The sequence below is a fragment of the Balaenoptera acutorostrata genome, chromosome 7 (genome assembly GCF_949987535.1).
Source record: "Balaenoptera acutorostrata chromosome 7, mBalAcu1.1, whole genome shotgun sequence".
Taxonomy (NCBI): domain Eukaryota; kingdom Metazoa; phylum Chordata; class Mammalia; order Artiodactyla; family Balaenopteridae; genus Balaenoptera; species Balaenoptera acutorostrata.
The window spans coordinates 108,312,696-108,333,149 of NC_080070.1; the positions used below are offsets into that span (position 1 = coordinate 108,312,696).

The 20,454-nt window shown below is 60.7% G+C and overlaps 1 protein-coding gene across 13 annotated transcripts in view; it reads right to left on the reverse strand.

The window, feature by feature from the left end:
• Positions 1-20,454, reverse strand: part of CAMK2B (calcium/calmodulin dependent protein kinase II beta) — a 93,705-nt gene that overhangs the window by 44,077 nt on the left and 29,174 nt on the right. For all 13 annotated transcript variants that reach the window (XM_057550019.1, XM_057550014.1, XM_057550016.1 and 10 more), the window contains exon 2: positions 15,059-15,153. In XM_057550019.1, coding sequence (XP_057406002.1) covers positions 15,059-15,153 — 95 coding nt within the window. The remainder of the gene's footprint in view (positions 1-15,058; positions 15,154-20,454) is intronic.

The window sequence follows — 20,454 nt, forward strand, 5'->3', positions numbered from 1 at the left end:
TTTTACTGAATCTTGTCACCAAGGACAGAGAGCCTTATCCAAAAAATCTGGACCTACTCCGAGGCATGTTTTGGGGGATAAATTATTTGTTTGGGGTCAACAAGAGACACCATTACTCAGCCATAAAAAGAAACAAAATTGAACTATTTGTAGTGAGGTGGATGAACCTAGAGTCTGTCATACAGAGTGAAGTAAGTCAGAAAGAGAAAAACAAATACTGTATGCTAACACATATATATGGAATCTAAAAATAAAAATGGTTCTGAAGAACCTAGGGGCAGGACAGGAATAAAGACGCAGACATAGAGAATGGACTTGAGGACACGGGGAGGGGGAAGGGTAAGCTGGGACGAATTGAGAGAGTAGCATGGACATATATACACTACCAAATGTAAAATAGATAGCTAGTGGGAAGCAGCCACATAGCACAGGGAGATCAGCTCGGTGCTTTGTGACCACCTAGAGGGGTGGGATAGGGAGGGTGGGAGGGAGGGAGACTCAAGAGGGAAGAGATATGGGGATATACGTATGCATATGACTGATTCACTTTGTTATACAGCGGAAACTAACACAACATTGCAAAGCAATTACACTCCAATAAAGATGTTAAAAGAAATAAAAAGAAGAGACACCAGGCTGCCCAGCCCAGGTGCTGGTGTCCACCCCATGGCCAGGCAGGTCACTGACGCTCCCGGCTGTCCCCTTTCCGTATTGGGCCCAGCAGTACTCAGCCAGAGAGCAGCTCTGAAACTCTGCATCACAACACGTGGTCCAAGCTGGTAAGAGTCCAAGTGTGTACATCACATCAAGATAGTAATTGCTTCACTCTGGGTGGCAGAATTACGGGTAACTTTTATTCTTTATATTTTTTTCCCCAACTTGGACAACAATCTTGTGTTACTTTTATCATAGGGAAAAATATTGGTTTTTTTTTAGAAGTTTGATCCTGTCTCCAGAGAGCACAAAGCCACTGGTTAAATATGATGAGGGTGTGTCATAAAACCCGCTTTGGTAACATTTGCCCTGGAATTAAAAATCTAAGCTGATATTCCATGACCTCAGATGAGAACCAGAAGCCACAAGAAGGGGCTGGAGGAGGAGGCTGCCCTTCTCCGGCCCAGGAGGTCCATCTCGGGCCCGGCACGTGGCCATGGAAGGAAGAACCCAGCATCCTAACTCTGCCCGCATCCTATGATTTTTTTTCTACAAAGTTGAGGCATCATCTCTGAATGTCCAAAGGAACATCATAAAACCCACCATAGACATGGTGGGTTTAATTTAACCCAGTCCGGTTGGCAAGAAGTGTGTCTTGGCTCTACACCACCAGTGGGAACCTGGGAGGACACCTCCACCCCACCGCGTCCCCCGGCGGGCAGCAGGACGTGGGACCGGCCAGCAGCCCTGAGCAAGCTCTGTGACCTCTCAGAACTGCCACACCCGCTCATCCCTGCCAGCCTCCCTCCTTCCCGGGGCCCTGGCCCCAGGGACCTGCCTGGACTCAGAAGACCACGGCAGTGACCACCAAGCAGGCCCGTGGAGAGAACGCAGTCAAAAGGCTGCCCATCCCACCCAGGACCCATCAGCACCCCGGGCAACCCAGCCCGGTACCCCCTCCTGAGGGGGGTCCCAAGAGTCTTCCTGAGCAGCCAGACCCTGCCGTCCCCACTGCAGTGATGCGCAGGCAGCGGGTGACCCCAGGAGGGGCCAACCAGGCACCTGCCAGGGCTGTGGAGGCCACGGTGCCTTGAGCCCAGCCAAGAGGCTCGAAAGGGCCCTCCCAGGGCTGTGGCCTGGTGCCCTGAGGGTCCAGGTGCCCGGAGTTGCCCTGAGGCCCAGGCACCTGCTGCTCGTGGCCCTGCTACCACGTCGGCTGGCGTTTTGTTATGGAACATTGGTACGTGTCTCGGAACGTGTGCCACGCCTGTGCAGGTTTGAAAGCAAGGACAAGTGAGCCCCGAGAATCCACCCCACTGACACCCCCACGCATCCTGTCCCCAGAGGGCGCTGGGCCCCCTTTTCTAGGGTCGGTCCCTGCATCACCCCTCACGTGCCCTGCCTCTGGGGTCTGAGGGTGACCTCTGAAATAGGACATGGAAAAACGGGGAGCCAGGGAATGAGGGCACAAGCTAAGCTCCCCGCCAGCCTCCAGAACCCCACCCTGTCACGGCGAGACCTCTCCGCCCTCCTCCCCGCCACGGACCCAAGGCTAGCACTGACCGTGTCCTGGGGACCCAGGGGACACCAGTCCTGGGTCCCAAGGAGCAGGTGCAGCAGTGCCATGAGCCCTGAGGACAGCAGACTCGGGGTGTGGGGGATGGTGCTGCCTGAAGGAGACTCAACGGGGGACACCGGAGTGGGGTTTTGGAGGAGCTTGCCATTCATGGGGGCACAGACTCGGTTCTCACACCCCCTCTGAGGTGAAGCTCTAGGGAACTCCTGAGCTCAGCCATCTCTTAAATGCTCGGGGGCCTTACGGATCCGCACCCCACATGGAGACCAGCCTAAGTGCCTGCGGGCCTGTAGCCAACAAGCGACTGTCTTGTTGCGTCTGGGGCAACCTGACGTGCACGCGACACTTACACCTGCTCCCGCGAGGGGGTCGGCAGAGGCAGAAACAAGCTATTTATTTCTCCTAGCAGAGAAACACCCCACCGATAAAACACAGCATTCACTTATACTCTATAAAAGCGCTTATCAAACAAAACAAAAAGCACTTTACTGAAAGACACCAGCTACACTGGACCTGCCATCACCAGCTGTCACCCGCCTGAGCTCCTGTCACAGCCCCTGAGACTCCATACCCTCAGCTCTGTAGCCCGTGCCCCAGCAACGCGGGGCCTGGAAGCTTCTGGGTGATTCTGCCTTGATCTCTGTGCAGGCCCACCCTGCACTCTGGGGGTCCCCGAGGGGTGGCGCTGGGTGACCCGGGAAGGGAGGTGACCCCGTGCAGCCCTGCACGCCTCACACTGGGTGCACACCCCACACAGGATGGCAGTTCCCAGACCCCAGGGGCCCCCAGGAACCCCTAGGAGGCAGGGAGGGGCCCACTTGGGGCTGTCACTGTGCCGTGGCTGGCACCCACCACCGCGAAGGGGACCCCAAGGGGAAGATCAGGGGACCCCAAGGGGCAGGAAGAGACAGGCACTGCCAACCGTGACCACAGGGGGGCGCTGTCCACTCACTGTAAGCATTAACTTCGACTTCAATAACTCCCTGTGGAACGGCAGAGAGAGACTCAAACTGGCTCTTCCCCGCCCCGAACTAACTCATCAACAGGGCAGGTCCTCCCAGGCAGGGTCCCCCAGGTGGGGGCAGCCCGAGCTGAGTCAAGAACGAAGAGGTAGCTGCTGAGGGCAGGGGGGGAGATGCAGCCCTTGGAGGTGGGAGAGGATGATCGCGGGCCCTGCTGCACCCTGCAGGGTGGGGCACACGGTCGAGAAACAGGCACCCAGAGGAGCTCAGAGTCCTGAGGCCAGGACTGCGCCCGAGGCTGGGGGCCTCCCTCACAGCCCCCCAGTGACAGCCGCCCTCCCAGCCGCCACCTGCTCCCCGGCTGTGGGTGACTCACAGCAGAGCGGGGCGGTTGGGGGGTGAGAGGAGCCAGCAGAAGGGCAACAGGAGGGACGTGGGTGGGCGCCTGGCCCCTCGCCCGCTGCCAGGAGCAGCAGCAGTGCTGTCACCGGCAGAAGGACACCCGCGAGGCGCCGGGCACGGGCAAGAGGAAGGACGGGGCGGCGGGGGGAAGACAGGAGGCCCGGCCGTGAGGAGGGGCTGCCTCCCCCTCCCCGGGGCTCGGCCTAGGACAAGTGCGGCCACGTCCCGGGAAGTCAGCAGTAAGGACAGGTCAGGCTGGACCGAACATGAAACCCCGCGTGGAAAGCCCACACCGCCTGGCACATGGAGGGGTTCAGGGACACTCTCTCCTCCCCGATGCCTACTGGACCCCCCCTAGCCCCTGGGGCCGGGCGGGCTGTGTTCACTGGGGAGACCCCACCTGCACAAGGGTCTCCGCGGGCTTCTGCAGCTCCCCCCCTGCCCACCCTGGCTGGAGGACGACCTGGCCAGGGAGAGCTGGGGACGAGGGGATGGCAGAGGGCTCTGCTGGGGTCCTGGCCTGGGACATGGGAGGCTGGGACATGTCAGGGAACCGGCTGGAGATCGTGGGCCACCGTGGCTGCTGCCCAGGACACTCCGCCAAACTCAGCAGCTCCTGGACACCGAGTCAGCAGGGATCTGAGCGTCAGGTTGGGGTCAGGCCCCCGCCCCGGGGTCACCATCCATTCTCTTGTGGCCAAGGCCCCAGGGGAGAAGGATGCCCACAGGGAAGGGGTGGACAGGGCCGGCCGGCCCTCAGGCTGTGGGGTGTGGGAGTGTGCATGTTGCCAGGCCCCCGAGGGTGACATGTCTACAGAATCACCTGCCTGAACATGCAGCATGCGGGTGCGGGTGCGGCTGGAGGACGGCGGCCGCGGGGAGTTCAGGCAGCAGCCCCTGCCCTTGGCTGCCTCGCCTGTCCTCACCCGGGTGGGTGTGACCAAAGCCAGGGGTCCTGCACCAGCAGAGACAGTGCCGCCCCTCCCCCGGGGGGGGAGGTCAGATTCCCACGCTGCCCACCTCACGAGGTCCGAGGACAGCCGTAGCCTGCAGGGCCGGGGGCAGCTCCCACGTCCCATCCTGGCTGTCCAGCTGTTGGCTCCACGGGGTGGGGGGCTTCCCAGGCTCCTGTTCCATCCAGGCTGAACCAGCAGTGAACCCAAACCAACATCGCCAAGCCGGGGCGTGGCAGGCTCGCCCATGGGCCGGGCTCGGTGGCCACGGGGACACTGGACACAGGGCCCTGAACGGGACCAAGCCTTGTTCTCTGAGTCTGTTTCCCGTGTGTCAAAAGGGTTGGGGGGTGTTCCCGGGAGAGGCCACGGAAGAGAGGAAACCCCAGCTGCCGGCCCCTCCCCGCTGCCTGCCCACAGAGCTGGGCACCTGGCCTGTCATCCTCGCTGCTTTTCTTGCTTCCCTTCTCCAGCCTCCGTCCAACACGACACTCAGGACCCCAGCAGTTGTCTCCTCTCCAGGGGCTTCTATTCTTCCAAAGGGAGGTGGGGGTCCGCGGCTGCGTTGGACAAGGGCAAGGACCCGTTGTCCCCAGGTGACCCGCGCCACTGGGCCCCGGGATGCATCATTCGGGGTTCCCTCCTCTCCTTCCCACCCGTCTCCACCGCCTACACCATCGGATGGCACAGAGAGCTTTCTAGAATCTTCGGAGGCTCACGGATATCCACATCCCACTTCATGCGGGCTCATGCTATTCACCGTCCAGCATCAACTCCTTAACTCAACGTGTCCCAAAGTTTTCAGAGTCCAGAGGAACAGAGCACGGGAACACGGGCCGGAAGCTCTTGTGGTTCCAAGCTGCTGAGTCAGACTCTGATAGAACATCCTGGACATTCACAGCACCCAGCGGAGTCCACAACAGAGCCCACGGCACCCTCCAGCCTGCGCACCTCGCCCTACCGCCTACAGTCCTGCCCTCAGGGTCCCAGGAAGGGGGTGAGCAGGCCTGGGGGTGGGTGAACCAGGGCAGACAGAGGCCAGTTCAAGTGTAAGCACCAGCACCTGCTGACCCTGGAGGCTCCGACCTCAGCTTCATCCCCTTTCTGGGTGCAGAATGGACAGACTGCAGGGGAAGACAGGACTTCCGGGAAGGACGTCACCAAGCCGGGGCCTTGGTGGCTCTGGCCTCCTGACAGGGCTCACGGGGCTGGCACATGTGGGAGCGACACCCCAGGGGCAGTGCAGGGTCCTGCAGCAGGGCCTGACCATCCGGTCACTGTCAAGGGGTGCAAGCCGGTTGAGGAGCTGGAGGAAGGTCACGGGGGAGCGTTGCCCTGAGATGCTGGTCGTTCCCCTGCTCCACAGCACGAGAGTGTCTGCGGGTCGCCTCGGATTAGCCTCTGCTGCTTGCTCATGGGCTCTTCACAGGCCCCACAACCTGCCCAGGGCTCCCCGCGAAGTAGGGCTGTTATTAACATCGCCTCCAACTTTCAGATGGAGGACGGGGCACAGGAAGGCCGCGGGGTAGGGCATCGGAGCTGGGCCACCAGCCAGGGGGGCTGGCGTGGAGGCCTCAGCCATCCTATGGTCTCTCTCCCGGGGCTTCTCAAGCCTTCAACAGGCTAACATGCTTGACCCCAGCCTGCTCACCCAGGGAGCATCTAGGGCCCTGGGGGCATCCCATCCTGCTCTGCATCCAGCACTGGGGTCCCCAGGAAGGTCTAGTCACGTTTCAGCCCCTGGCGGGCACTGGCAAAGCCATGATTATGAAAAGAGCGGCTCCCATGGTAGCTTCTTGTATGTGTTTTGTTTTTTAAAAGGCGGCACGCAACCAGCAATGATCACACCAACGTCACCCGGCAGCCACACAGCCCAGGGAGGGCACCTGTGTGGGTCCTGCAGCTGCCACTGCCTCGTTGGGACAAAGAAAGGGCTCTCGAGGGGCACGACAAGCCGCCAGGTGCATGGGAGCTGGGCCAGCGACCTGCCGCTCCCCACACCGCAGCGCTGAGGCCTCTGGGCTGTTAGCTGGCCACGTGGTCCCCAGAGCCCTCACTCTGCGGTCCCTGTGGCCTTTCAGCTGCTCCTCCACGGGAAGAGTCGTCCTTTTCAGGCTCAGAGCCATCATCACCCAACACGGGGCACAGCTCAGCTTTGAAACAGACGCGGCATTTCATGATGTAAGGCCTGAAACTGAGGCCCTGTGTGATGTGCTGCCCTGATGTCCGGTGAAACCGGGAGGGCCCGAATGGCCTAGCTGTAGGCTCCCCAGCCCGCTCACCCAGCCAAGTGGCCCTCCTCCCAGGCAGACCAGGAGCAAAGCAGACCTATCCCCAAGTGGTGGTCTCGGTCCCCTGCCAGCAAGGAATTATTCAAACAAGCAACCACATCCCCCCGGGGGAGCCAGGGGCACCCCACTCTCTGGTCCCCACGAAGCCTGCCTCCCTCAGTCTGCTGCTCACTTTGCCCCGAGTGCACCCGAAGTGGCCTGCGTGACGTGCAGTGTCCTCCCCGGGCTCTGAGCCTGTGTGATACAGACTGCTGTCCAACTCAGCTGTCCAGGGTCCCCATCCTGTGTTTGGTCATGCCCACGACCCTAGGGCGGGCTCCCACACTGACTAATAGGCAAAAAGGAGGTGATGTGAATAAAAATGACTATCCTCTCGAGTCCTCAGTTTTGTCAACTGTAAAATGGGACAGCATCACCCTCCAGTGCAGTAGGGCATGGTGACAGCAGGAGCCCACCAGTGGCCTCCTCCTTTCCTGCTTCCTTCCCCAGCCCCAGTGCAATAGGTCCTACGCCGGGGGTAGGGTCTCATCACAGCCCACCCCACGATAGCACCCGTGACACTGCCACAGCACGGCGTGCTTTCCAGGCTAGGGCATGGCCCCCAGAGGGTGCAGGGCTTATTCTGTCAGGGTCCTACTCAAGACTCAGCAAGGCCTCTGGGACGCCTCCCTCCCACCAGCCTCCTCCTGCCATCTGTAGTTACTGGTGGCCCAGACCACCGCCTCCCAACAGTCCCCTCCTCCAGCTCAGTTCTTGAGTTGAAAGCGCTCTGCTCCCCCCACCCCTTCATCATGTTCATTAGAGACCTACTGTGCACAAAGCACAGCCTTAGGCTCAGGGTGGGAGACCAAGAGGCCCCTGCACCCCGCCCTGCCCCACCCCACCCACCCCCCGGAGCTGGGAGACAGGCTGTGCAGAGACAGAGAGCCAGCCTGCTGGGAGCCGGGGGCTGCCGTGCTGAGCAAGAGGGCGGGGGCCAGGAGGCTGCGGTCCTCAAACCTGCGGCTGCCCCTCTGACCCTACGCTCACCTCCAGGGGGGCCCTTGGTGCATGTGGGGTGCACAGGGCTGCCGGTAAGGACCCCTCCAGATCTGGGGAATGACAGGAATGGCTGATAAAACAACCCCACGAGGGCCCAGGAGTTCGTGGAGGTTTCCTCCCAGTAACCCTGGACCAGTCCACCTTTTAGGCGCTGCCACCTCCCCACCCTCTCTTGACCCTCTACAGCTCAATGGGGTGGTCACTGCTGTGGCCTGAGTTCACGGAGCACTGGTCTCAGGCCCCCAAGCCCGTGGGACTCAGGGTTCACAGACGCAGCCGTGCCCCAGAAACAGACACACCCCAGCACCAGTGAACAGGGCCACGGAGCTGCCACACTCTCCTCCTCACAGGTGAGGCCACCAAGCACACGGAGGGGGTGTCCACCAGGACCCCTGCCCACACAGCCTGGCCTCCACCCCTTTTCTTCTCCTCTCCTGCCTTCACCCCAGTTTGGGGAAGTTTTGACTTAGCCTATTTGATTAATGAATTAATGACAAAGACCTCTTCTCTCAACGACTCTGTTTGGCATTGCCTGGTAAAACACAAAATGACCAGTTAAATCTGAATTTCAGATAAGCAACAAGTTTTTTTTAATATAAGTATGTCCCAAATTCAGATAAACAAATAATTTTCTAATACAAGTATGTCCCATGCAGTTTGGGACATATTTGTCTTCAAATATTTTTCACGGCCTATCTGAAATTCAAATTACTTCTAAATCTGGCCACCGCAGCCGGTTCCCTCATTGCTCCCCCATCCTCCCCCTGGCATGGGACTGGGGGGGTCCCCCTCGCCCACAAGGGCCCCCAACTTTTCTTCTTACTCCCTCCCCACCTTTTGCGGTGCCCCCAACTCCGCAAAAACCCAAGTCCTGGCAACAGAACCCGGGAGGGATGGGTCTGTCCAGTTAAAGACTGATCCTGGGGCAAAGGAAGGGACCCTCCTACTCCACCCACCCTCCGGGTCCCTAGGAAGACCCCTCCCACTGCCCAGGGTCCCCTGGAGTCCCGATTCGAGAGCAGCGTCGACCAAAAGCTGGCTGGGGGTTTGAGACATACTTATTCTAAAAAAAAATATTGTTTATCTGAAATTGGGACATTATATTGCGAGGCCCTGACTCCGCCCCTGGGGCGCTGGGAGCTGCCAGGGAGGGGCAGGGGCGGGGCCGCGGAATAGGCGGGAGGGGTGCCCAGGTTGGGGAGGGGTGCCCGAGGGGGGATAGGGGAGGGGAGCCCAGCGCCCGAGGCGCATGCTCAGCCGACCCTGCAATGCGGCGCCGCCGGTAACCCGGTTCCGCGGATTCCCCGGCGCCCGTTATCCTCTGACTCGGTCGTCTTCGCGTTTGTGGGTCGCGGGGGACCGACAGGAAAGCGGCAGCGCCAGCTGCAGCAGGAAAGCCCCCGGTTCCTGCTGGGCGAAGGGTTCCGGGCGGGTTTGGCCGGGGTGCAGGCTCAGCCCCAGGGCCCCTAGAGGCCAGACAGCCCCTCCCTGTCCCAGCTCCGGCAGGGGTGCCTCCCAAGGCAGAAGGGGCCACACAGGCCCTGCGGAAGGGGTGGCCCCAGGCGAAGGTAACTGGGGGTAAACTGGGCATCAGCCTGGGGGCGGGAGGAGGCTCAGAAGTGAGCCCCAGATCTCATCGTCGGTGGCCTGTCTCCTCACCTGTGTGCTGAGTCCCTCACCCGTGCTGTGAGCCCCACCTATGAAATCAGCCTCCCACCTGTGAGGTCAGCCCCCCGCCTTTGAAATCAGACCCCCACCTGTGAGATCAGGCCCCTACCTGTGAGGTCAGCCCCCCACCTTTGAAATCAGACCCCCACCTGTGAGATCAGGCCCCTACCTGTGAGGTCAGCCTCTCACCTATGAGGTCAGCCCCACCTGTTAGGTCAGCCTCCCACCTGTGAGGTCAGCCCCCCACCTTTGAGATCAGCCCCCTACCTGTGAGGTCAGCCCCATACCTGTGAGGTCAGCCTCCCACCTGTGAGGTCAGCCCCCCACCTTTGAGATCAACCCCCTACCTGTGAGGTCAGCCCCATACCTGTGAGGTCAGCCTCCGACCTGTGAGGTCAGCCTCCCACCTTTGAGATCAGCCCCCTACCTGTGAGATCAGCCCCATACCTGTGAGGTCAGCCCCCCACCTTTGAAATCAGACCCCCACCTGTGAGATCAGGCCCCTACCTGTGAGGTCAGCCCCCCACCTGTGAGGTCAGCTCTACCTGTGAGGTCAGCCCCACACCTGATCCACCCCAGGTCCTCCGCAGCTGGGTGAAATCTAGAGCCGCCTGTGTCCCAGGCTCTGCTCATTACAGCTGTGGGATCCTGAGCAAGTCTCTGCTTCTGTGGGATTTGGTTTCCTCATCTGTGGAATGGGGCACCCACCACCGACCTCGTGAAAACTGCTGCTGAGGGTCAGGACACAATAAATGCCTAAGCCCTCGTTCCTGTGCAGGGTCCTTCCCCCGAGTTCAGCCGCAGACCGGGGTCATTTCTGGGACACCTGCTCCCTGGACGCTGGGGGCCAGTAAGTACTAATGGAGCTCAGTGCATGGGAGCTCCAAAGGCCAACGAACCAGCCCCAAGAACAGCCACTTAGTGTGGACAGTGAGCGAAGGGAGCGGGAGGGGGACGCAGGAACAACAGGAAATCTTTTTAAGACTCATGCGCCTGATGGTCTCCTTATCCCCCCACCCCGTCAATTAATTTTCCTCTAACTGATTTTGTTAACAGTAGTTTAATAATCTCTCATTATTCAGTACATTCACAGACTCTGAATGCCTCACAATCCTCTATTTAATTAAGTATTAAATTTTAAAAATCTAACTCTTACTGCCGTTGGCACAAGCTGGGTGTAATCTGCAGTGTCCTCGTGGCCCCAGGAACTGCCAGTTACCGGGTGGGACAGTTTTTCTGCGTCCAGCACCAGTGGCCTCCTCCTGCTGCTCTACCATTGGAGGCCTTGAAGGACTAAGCCTGTCTCCTCAGCCCAGGAGTGGACACCCTCCCCGCAGGGCTGAGCGAGCCCACTCCACACTGCACTGAATATGAAGCCGGCACAAGTGGGGCCTCCCCTCCGGCCTCTGGGTCCAGTCTCCACTTCCTCACTCTCCCTCTTTCTAGGGCACTTGCCTGGCATCCTCCTCCCCACCCATGGGCTGCTCCCCTCCACCCACACCTTCCAGGAAAACAGGTGGGGCAAGCATCTCTGAAATGGCCTTTCTGGGAAGGGAACCGGTCTGGCGTCAGGACTCTCTGCTGGGAGCATGTCTGACCCTGCAGAACACAGGTGCAGGCTGCACGGTGATCACCAGGATTCAGGGAGGAGCGGTGGGCTCCAGGCCTCCCCTCCCTGCTTCCCGACCACCCTCAGGCTTCACCATGGAACTTCTCCTGAACTTGGACCTCCCAAATGCTCAGGTGCTCAGTGACCAGGGGCCTCCCCTGCAAACCCGACCCTGCAGCAAACCCTCTTCTAGACCTCACTCGACCCAGTCCCTATCCCAACTTCACACCTGGGACACTAACCTCACTCCAGCACAGACTACACATCTGCTCATTCAAAATCCATTCACTCAAAACATTCATTCATTCATTCAAAAACATGGAGAGCTCACCACCTGTCAGGGCCTGAGCAGGGTGTGGAAGACACAGTGGTGAATGAAACAGATGAAGTCCTGGCAGTCTCGTGGGAGAGACAGCCATAAAATAAAAACAGGGTGCTTAGGTCCCAGATTCCCACTGGAGGCTCAGGGGAAACCCCTCTGAGGAAGTGTCATCAACAGGAGTTAAGCAGATACAAAGTCTAGGAAAAGCATTTCCAGAGAGACGGCAGGTGCAAAGGCCCTGGGGTGTACAGAACCAGAAAAGACCAAGTGCCTGAGCAGAGCTGCTGGGAGGGAGGGAGAACACAGGGCCGAAGGCTGAGTGTCAGGCCAGATGAGAACTTTGGGTTTTATGGAGCCAGCCCCCAAAGGGTGGTAAGGAGAGGGTGGGATGTTCCTACGTGTGTTTTCCCAGGCTCTGGGCTGGGAGCTGGGAAGGCGCAGAGATGAACCCACTGCACTTGCCCTCAAGGAGCAAGTGATCAATGACGAAATGCCTAAGGTGACTGCTTCGGAACCTGGGGGTTTCCAAGCTGGACGGGAGGACCCAGGGAGGCTTCCTGGAGGAGGAGTCCTGGAGCCTGCAGGCTGGGCAGGATAGTCTGGCAAGAAATGAGGAAGAAGGCAGCGGGTGCCCTGGCAGCACCACACTCAGCCAGCTCCTTCCAAGCACCTTAGTTCTTCTCTCACCCTCACAATGCCCCTCTGAGGGAGGTAGCAGATTTATCCCAATTTTACGGCTGGGGAAACTAAGGTACAGGGCGGCTAAGTAACACGGCTAGGGTCATACAGCGAGGTGGTCAGGGCCGTGCGGCAACGAGACCAAACCCAGCAGCCTGTCTGCCCCATTGCTGGCCCACACTCAGCGTAAAGATGAGTGTCGGGGGCCCAAGACCCTCTCCCCTCACCCCTTCCACTGCCCACTCAGCTCGGAAAGCCCCGAAAGGGGCTGGAGAGGATCAGAAGATCCCTGGGTCCCTGTACAGGGAGGTGGCCAGTTGTTTTTCGAATCCTTTTCCGTTACAGAAACATGCTGAACACTATGGGTGAAATGGTGGCCGGTCTGGGATCTGCTGCAAGATATATGGGCAGGGGTGCGAGATGCGGAGGGTTACAGTTGAAAACAAAATTGCCTGGGAGATGAAAACTGTTGTGTCGAAGCTGGGGGCTCCTTCTATCATTTTTTCTATATTTGGGGATGTTTGAAATTGTCCATAATAATGAGGTAAACAGGGGGAAAAAATGCCCAAGACGTCCACAGACCTGGGCAATGCAGGGGCCCAAGAGTAGAGGCAAAGCAGGGGGCGTCCTGGCTTCCCTGGCCCGGAAAGTGGTCCCGAGGGAAGGTGACAACAGACAAGGGCTGGCTGCTTCGATTCCAGACCAGTCCTGGCTGGCAGCGCCGCCTGCCACCATCCAACCCAGGCTGCGCCCAGCCAGGAAGGAGACTGAGGCCAGGCGCAGGGCTGACGGAGCCTCAGGTCTGTACACCTAGGCGGAGGCGACCTTAGCAGGGGTCTCCGGGGGCCCAGCCTCCGGGACTCAATGGCAGAAAGCAGGCTGGCTCTCAGGAAGTGGGCAGCAGGCCTGCTACTGCAGCGGCGGAAGAAAGAGCAGGTGGTAATTGTGGAGCACACAGGGCATTTCAGACTTCCACTGCCCTCGATCCTCCCGATTTATAGAACACTTTGAGGGTAGAAACAGGGGAGCGTGAGGTTCCTTGAAAGGAGCTGCGTGATTCCATGGAAACGTACCCAGGTGGCTTTCTGCCTGAGTTTCACAAACTCCTATTCATCCTTCAAGACCCATCCAACCTCCCTGTTCTGTCCCCTGTGCTCCCACCCCTCGAATGGGGCTGTAGTGGCTTGTTTGGGTGTGTTCGCTCATCACCCAGTCCTCAGTGCTGGGCACTGACTGGGAGAGGCTAGGTAAAGCTGGTGGATGAGTGAGGGTGTCCCTCCTTAGTCCACGGGACCTCTGAAGGTGGGCTCTCTCTCCTCCTGTGGCCTGGCACCAGCCTATGGAATGAAGCGGAATGTTCCTCCTGCTTTAGAAACTCCACATATGCAGACACATCCCCCCGAAAACATGGCACTGGTGGCTCACCAGTGCCGCCCATCCAGTGTCAGGGAACACGGAGGCTGCCCTGCATCTGGCAGCACCGTGCGTACAGCGCACGCTCGGTAAATATTAGCTTGTGCGTTATTATTATGATCACAGTTTAGCTGCGGGATCTGAGCTTTCCCAACACACAGGCCCCAGGGCTGTCTGGCTCGCAGACTCTTGTCTCTGTGGGGCCCTGTGTCATCCTCATCACCCGAGCATAACCAGCCCCTCGGCTAGGCTGGGACAGCAGCGCCCGCCCCTGGAAACACTCAGCCCCGAAGGCCTGGTACACAGCAGGAGCCCAAACAACACCTACACGCAGCTCAGCGAACCACACAGCGGGCTCAGCCGCCTGCCCACACAGGCCGCCGGGCTGGAAACTGCAGACCCTACAGACGGAGGCGTTCTCAGCACCAGCCTCGGGGAGGGATTCGGGCCAGGACTGCCTACGGTCAGGGCCTCTTTGCAGAGAAAAAGCCTCTCTGTTGGCTCACATTTGTGTCTGGATGCTAAGTGGGGTCATGGGTGTGCCTGGAGGTGGGAGACCGTCAGGCCAGGGGCTTAGCTTAGCTCCCTCTGCCAAGGGGGTCACCCAGCCCCTCCTTTCTGAGCCTGGGGCTGGAGATCCATGGGCTCCCCCCAGCACAGGGGGCGGCAGTGGTGCTGCTACCTCACTGGGACGGCCCACGCCTCCACACCCACGCTGGAGGCCCCACCAGACCCCCTGCCTGGCTCCCGGCCCCCTGTCCCCTCGGTTCTGTGCTCTGACATCACCTGCTCAGAGCTGCACCTCCACCTTGGCCTTGTCGCCCCATGTCATCCCCTGCCCTGACGTCCCGCCTCATCCCCACCACGTGGAACTCCACTGGATCCCACGAGGGCAGGGGTCTGTCCGTCTGCCCAGAATGGGCCGTCCCCCAACAAGGGCTCTGGACGGTGCGGGATGGGGTGAGGCCACATGCCCCGGGGCCAGCACCACGCCCACCCCTGCAGACCCCCGAGCCCTCCCCAGCCTAGGCAGATGAGCCCCCACGTGCATCCCTGCGTCCGGAAGACCGGCGGGGGCTGAGTTAGGAAACGTGCCGTTCATGCCGCCCCTCAAGCATTGCCCTGTCACCCAAAGTCTTCAGGTCACCGAGTCCCCCTCTGGCCCACAGTTCTTGGGCAGACGACCTTACCTGATCACTTCAGCCACCTGGCCGCACGCCTCTCCCCGTCCAGCCCTGGGGAGGTGAGGCAGGGGCTCCGCGAGCCCCCAAACCAGAGCGACTGTGCAATTCCAGATGTGAGGGTGTGCGGGTGCCTCTCCCTCCCGGCCCCATTCGGCCACGGGCACCGTTCACGTCCCACTGCGGCCACGAATCCCGCTCCATCTGTGCCCCCCCGTGAGCCACAGGCCGAGCCCTATCCCTCAGGACGGGCTCCAGCCCCGGCCCCCAGCCCCCGGCCCACGCCAGCCAGCACAGCCATTCCCTACCTCTGGCGGATAGCTTCTTGGTGTTGATGATCTTGGCTGCATACTCATGGCCGGTGCAGAGCTTGACACAGCGTCGGACCACAGAGAAAGCCCCCCTGGGGGAGAAATGGGAAACAGAGGCAGGGAGCCCATTAATCCCCCGGTGAACACCCAGCACCCGGTCATGAGGCCCAGCCTCTGTGCGAGGAAGGGGCACCCCTCCCCCAAACGACTCCCAGCCCACCCCGCCCAGTGCCAGCCCGGCAGGGGCCCCTTTCCCGGCAGCTGGCAGAGCCCAGCCGACCGGCACACCCAGCTCCTGCGAGACCCCCCGCCTGGGCATCCTCATGCGCCAGCTGGACCGAGGGCCTCTGGACAAGCGTCCTCCCTCGCTCTATGCCCAGGCCTATGAGACCCAGCGAGTCCCCCCAGAGCAGTGAACCCTCGCCCAGCTCCAGACAGCAGAATAGGTTGGTGCAGCCTGCGGGGACTCGGTGAAGGTTCTGGAGGGAGGCAGAAGCATCGCATAATTAAGCTGCAAAGCTGGAGGCAAAGGCCCCCTCCCCCGGATCCTCCACCAACACTGCCCCAAGTTACAGCAGAGGCTGCAGAGTCCCATAGCAGAGGAGACATTTACACACCCACAGCATTAGTGCTTCTGAGAGGAGAGGGGACCAGCCTGGAGAGCCAAGAGAAGGGAACCCAGGAGAGTGGGTGACCACTGCCAAGGCCATCGAGACATCCTGCATGTGGCCCCGAAACAGTGACCCTTGAGAGGAGGAAGGTTTGCAGGAGGCGGCACAGCAAGCCAGAGCCCAGAGAACAGGCCCGTGTGGGTCCAGGGCAGGCGTGGGGCACAGGCCGGAGGGAGCCTGGGGCCCATCAGAAGGTCCTCAACGGTATTCAACTTGTCACCACCGTCGGTTTAATTTGATTTGAGATCATCTTCGAAGAACATTAGACACAGCACGTATGAGACACAGCCGGAACGGGAAATGTCTTGGGAAGGGTCCAGACTGGAGGCCGCCAGGGAGAGGTGGGCACAAAGGCCACAGGTGGTTGAGCGCATGGGGCCGGGGGGGCTGGGGACACCCCTGACCGCACGCCCCTCCCCCGCCTTCCCTCCCCAGAGGCCCTGCAGGCACAGCCTCCCCCCGACCCCCCTCATACCGCCACCCCGGAGCCCTGCCGCCCACGCAGCCTGAGAAGCCCACCAGCTGCCCGAACCCGGACTCTGGGCCACAGGAAAGCAGCGTCTTAAACAGAGAACACTTTTTTGCTCTAATCCTGTTTGAGATTAAATCTTCATTAAGACAGACTATTCACTTCCTTGGGAAAAAAATAAAAATTACACTAAATCTATTTGAACATTTTCTTAACGACCCAGGTTTTTATGATCCCTAGCTGTGCTCAGAGCTGTATCTTTGCTTTTCCAAAATCAGCCAGGGAACTGGGCAGCGGCTGCTCTGCGGGACGGGGGCCGGGGGTCAGGCGGGGGGCACACAGTTCACTCTACATCCTCTGTCCTGTGTGATTTTCTCACTATGTGCATGAGTTACGTTCTCAAAATATTATTATTTTTTTATTTTAAGAAAAAAAACATAAAGAAAGGATGACTTTTTTTTTTTTTTTTTTTTTTGGACCGGTGAGACTAGCTTGGGAGAGAGCGGGGTGAGGGGGAAAGGCCACAGGCTTCGAGCAGGTCTGGGTTCAAATCCTGCTCCACACCGGCTTGCACCCTCTGAGCCTCAGTTTCCCCATCCATCTAAGGAGCAGGAAAGGCTCACAGAGCCACTGCGAGGGCTCAGCAAGGCTCCCACGTGGCTGTCTGCCCGAGGCTGCACTGGCCTCATCCTCACCAGCCCAGCCCAGCCCTGGTCTTCGAATCCGCTTCCTGCCCAGGAGGGCGGAGGGTATCACACGTATACAGGGCTGAGCCGCCACCCTTCGAGCTCTGGCCCCCAAAGGGCACGGACAACCAAGCACTGCCTCACAAGCCTCCTTGGGATAGAGCTTCCTATGCCAGAATCCGACCCCACGATGCTGGAAGTTCCAAACAGCCAGAGGGCTGCTTTCAGCATGGTGGGCGCCAGGCGAGGCACCAAGGGGCCCTAAGGTGAGCTCGTCCCTGGAGGGGGAAGGGACCCACACAGCGTGTCCACCGGCTGCTGTCCCGCCAGCGTAAGTACAGGACTAAGCGACAGGGAGCCGGGAATCCTCCCTGGCGCACGACAGGATGCGCGTAAATAAAGTGAACGAGAGCCGACAGCCAGATGGACGATCCTGGACAGGCTGCCCCACTGCCCCACATCTTCCAGTTCCGACCCTGCTCTCTCCTCCGTAGAAGGCTCTGGGTTGGTGATGAGGGCAGTGCCAAGCGGGCAGGAGCCAGACGCTGGAGGAAACCAGCAAGGCGGCAGGCACAGCCCCCGGCATCCAGCAAGCGCTCAACAATGGTGCTCACAGGTAGCACTCAGGCTGGCACAGGGCCTGCTCTTGGACGCAGGCCTTCCTCTCCCGGAGTCCTGCCTGCCGGGTGCGGGGGAGGGCACCTCTGGAAGTCCCTCTGGGGTAGGGCCTCTCCTGCCCCTGCTGCCCGGCCTGAAGAGAAGTTCTAGAAAGAGCTGCTCGACCCCCGGGCCCGGCCACCCCACCCTGGTCTGCCACGGGGCACCTGCACTCCAATGCCCGTCAGCTATGAGGGGGAACCTGGGCCAGCCTGGGGTGAGGCTGGGCCGGAAGCAGGGAGGAGCAGCCGGGCCCCTGGGGAGCCCTCAGAGCTCAGTCTCCCAGCTGCAGACATGTGGAAGTCGCCAGGAAAGCTTGGCCAGGCGCCTGGGGAAGCTCACGAGTTAGAGGGCTCTCCGTGACTTAACTACCCGGAGGGAGAGTGCAGGGAAGAGGCTCGGCCCCCGATGACCACCGCCCCTCGGGCAGCCCCTCGGCTCCCCTCTTCCATCCTTGAAGCCAGCCTCTCGGTCACCACCATCCCCCAGTCTCCTCCCACCCCCACCCCCGGCATCCGCCCCCTTCCTGGCCGCTCTGCTAGGTAGTCGAGGCCGATCACAAGGAAGCCCCCCAGAAGTGCCAGCGTGCCAAAAAGCATGTGCCGTGCGGGCCGTGGGCTGGGGGCCCCCGACACCTTGAACATCACAGACAACAGTGAGGCCGGCAGCACCACCCTCCCTCAGAACTCACAGCATCTGCCCCCCGGAAGCTTACAGTCACTGAGACAACAACACAGACAAAGGGCCCGGGTCTGTATCCTAAGCGCATCCCCACGACCACCAGGCAAACCCCTTCGCATCCTTCAAGACTCAATTCAATACCTCCTCTTGGAAATCTTTCCCAGCTCCCACAGGAAGTCAGCTTGGTCTCCTCTGGACGCCGGACGCTGCACGTGTCTCGGCTCACTTTGCCCACTTTATTATAATTATCCATCTGTCCGTTTCTGGCCCTACGCTGTGGCTCTCCACGTGCAATCGGGATGCTGGGGTCAGGCACAGTGTCCAGACTGTGATAAGAGAGTAAGGACTGACCTACAAGCACCACCAGTCGACTGTGGAGAGTGGAGATGCTGGACCTCAGCACGCGTCAGGCCAGCGGGACAAGAAGGGGCAGCCTTCTGGAAGGACAGGGAGAGCCCGGGATGGGGCAGACTGTGGACTGCAGGCCAGCAGGAGAGGGTCACCTCCCGAGGCTTCCCTGGATGAGTGGAGGACATCTGTGGAAGGGTGGGAGCGTCTGTAGGTGGGGGGATGTCTCCTACGGAGCGGAGGCCATGGGACCCCTGATCAAAGCAGGAGGCTCCCCACCGTACCCACAGATAGGCTGGGATGAAGATGCAGAAGCACAGACAGACAGGGCCGACAGTGGACTGCATCCGGGTGGGCCCTGCCTGCGCTGCCCGGCACTCCGACCGTCCACGAACGGCGTGGCGGGTGGTGGCCGGCTGCAGGGTCAGGAAGGCCACCGGGAGCAAGGCCACCCAGCGCAGCTGGCGGGGGAGAAGCCAGGAAGTGGGGGTCTGGGTGTGGGTGAAGGTCAGGGAGGAGAGTGGGGAAGAGGGTGGGCCTGGTGGGGGCACCCCCTGAACCTCGAGGTCGCCACACGATGCCCGGTGTGGCACGCGCTGCTGCACTCGGGTTTAGAGTGGTCTGAATAACGTGTTCAGAGGAGGAGGCTCCCGGGCGCCAGGCATGTCATGGGGCTTTTAAAAATCAGGTAAAGCTAATGAAAGCAAGAAAACACTCTTTCAGTCCTTGCTGGCTGGCGGATCAGAACGCTCTCTCCTGTCTACTGTGGGACCACGACACCAGAGAGGCCGGCCAGAGAGAGGGGGAGGTTAACTCCAGAGCTGCCTGGGGTCTGGTCTGCTGCAGGTGGGCGCCCAGCACTGCTGTGGCCGTGTGGACCCACGGTGGCACTCGAGGGTCAGCCTCTCGCCAGCGAAGGGGGTGACTGGCCCCCGCACACCGGGCAGACGCAGTGAGCCAGCCAGTGGCTCCCCGTCCCCTTTACTCTCTCTTTGCTCCCCGTCCAACCTGGGGCCATGCCTCTGAGCTGCCCCCGTGCCCGCCCGCCTGCCCGCCCGCTGCCACCTGGAACTTGCCCCTGACACTGATCACCTGCAGCCCCCACGGGGGCCCCCACTACGCCTGCTTTGGGGACCTGTCCCCTCCCTGCTCTGTTGGCCGAGCCCAGCTGCCCAGCCTGCCCTCTGCCCGCTGCCCGCTGAGCCGAGCTGGCGTTGGTGGGAGAGGCTGATGGGGCGGGAGGGTCCGGTCTCGCCCTGTCCCCGCGGTGGGGAGTGCAGAGGAGAACGCGGAAGCGCTGACCGTGGATGCTGCTCTCGGGACCCTGCATCCGGGGCCTGGGGCTGCAGGGCTTCCGCGTGAGCGTCACACGCAGCACGTGCAGAGGTCCTGGCACGGAGCGGGCGTCAGAATCGTGTAACCCAGGGAGCCCCTACCTCTGCTTCTCAGCGGCCGCTCCGCGCTTCCACTGCATCCCTCCCAGTAGACATTCCAGGGACGCGGCAGCTCCTCTCCACCGCCCCCATCCCTGGCTCCAGCCCTGCACCCGACTCGGGCTCTCTCCTCCCAGTCCTGGCCTCGCAGGCACCTGCCTGCTTGCCACCAGGGCTGCGAGCTGTTTGCACAGCCCAGCAGCAGACACACCCGGTGGCCAAACAACCCGGGAGATCCCGTCCACACTCTGCTAACTCAGATGGTCGGGAGCGGGAATTCCTGACAGCCAGCCAGAGCCAAGGGCCCGCGGCTCAGACCCGTCCACGGCCCCAGAGCCAAGGGCCCGCAGCTCAGACCCGTCCACAGCCAGCCAGAGCCAAGGGCCCGTGGCTCAGACCCGTCCACAGCCAGCCAGAGCCAAGGGCCCACGGCTCAGACCCGTCCACA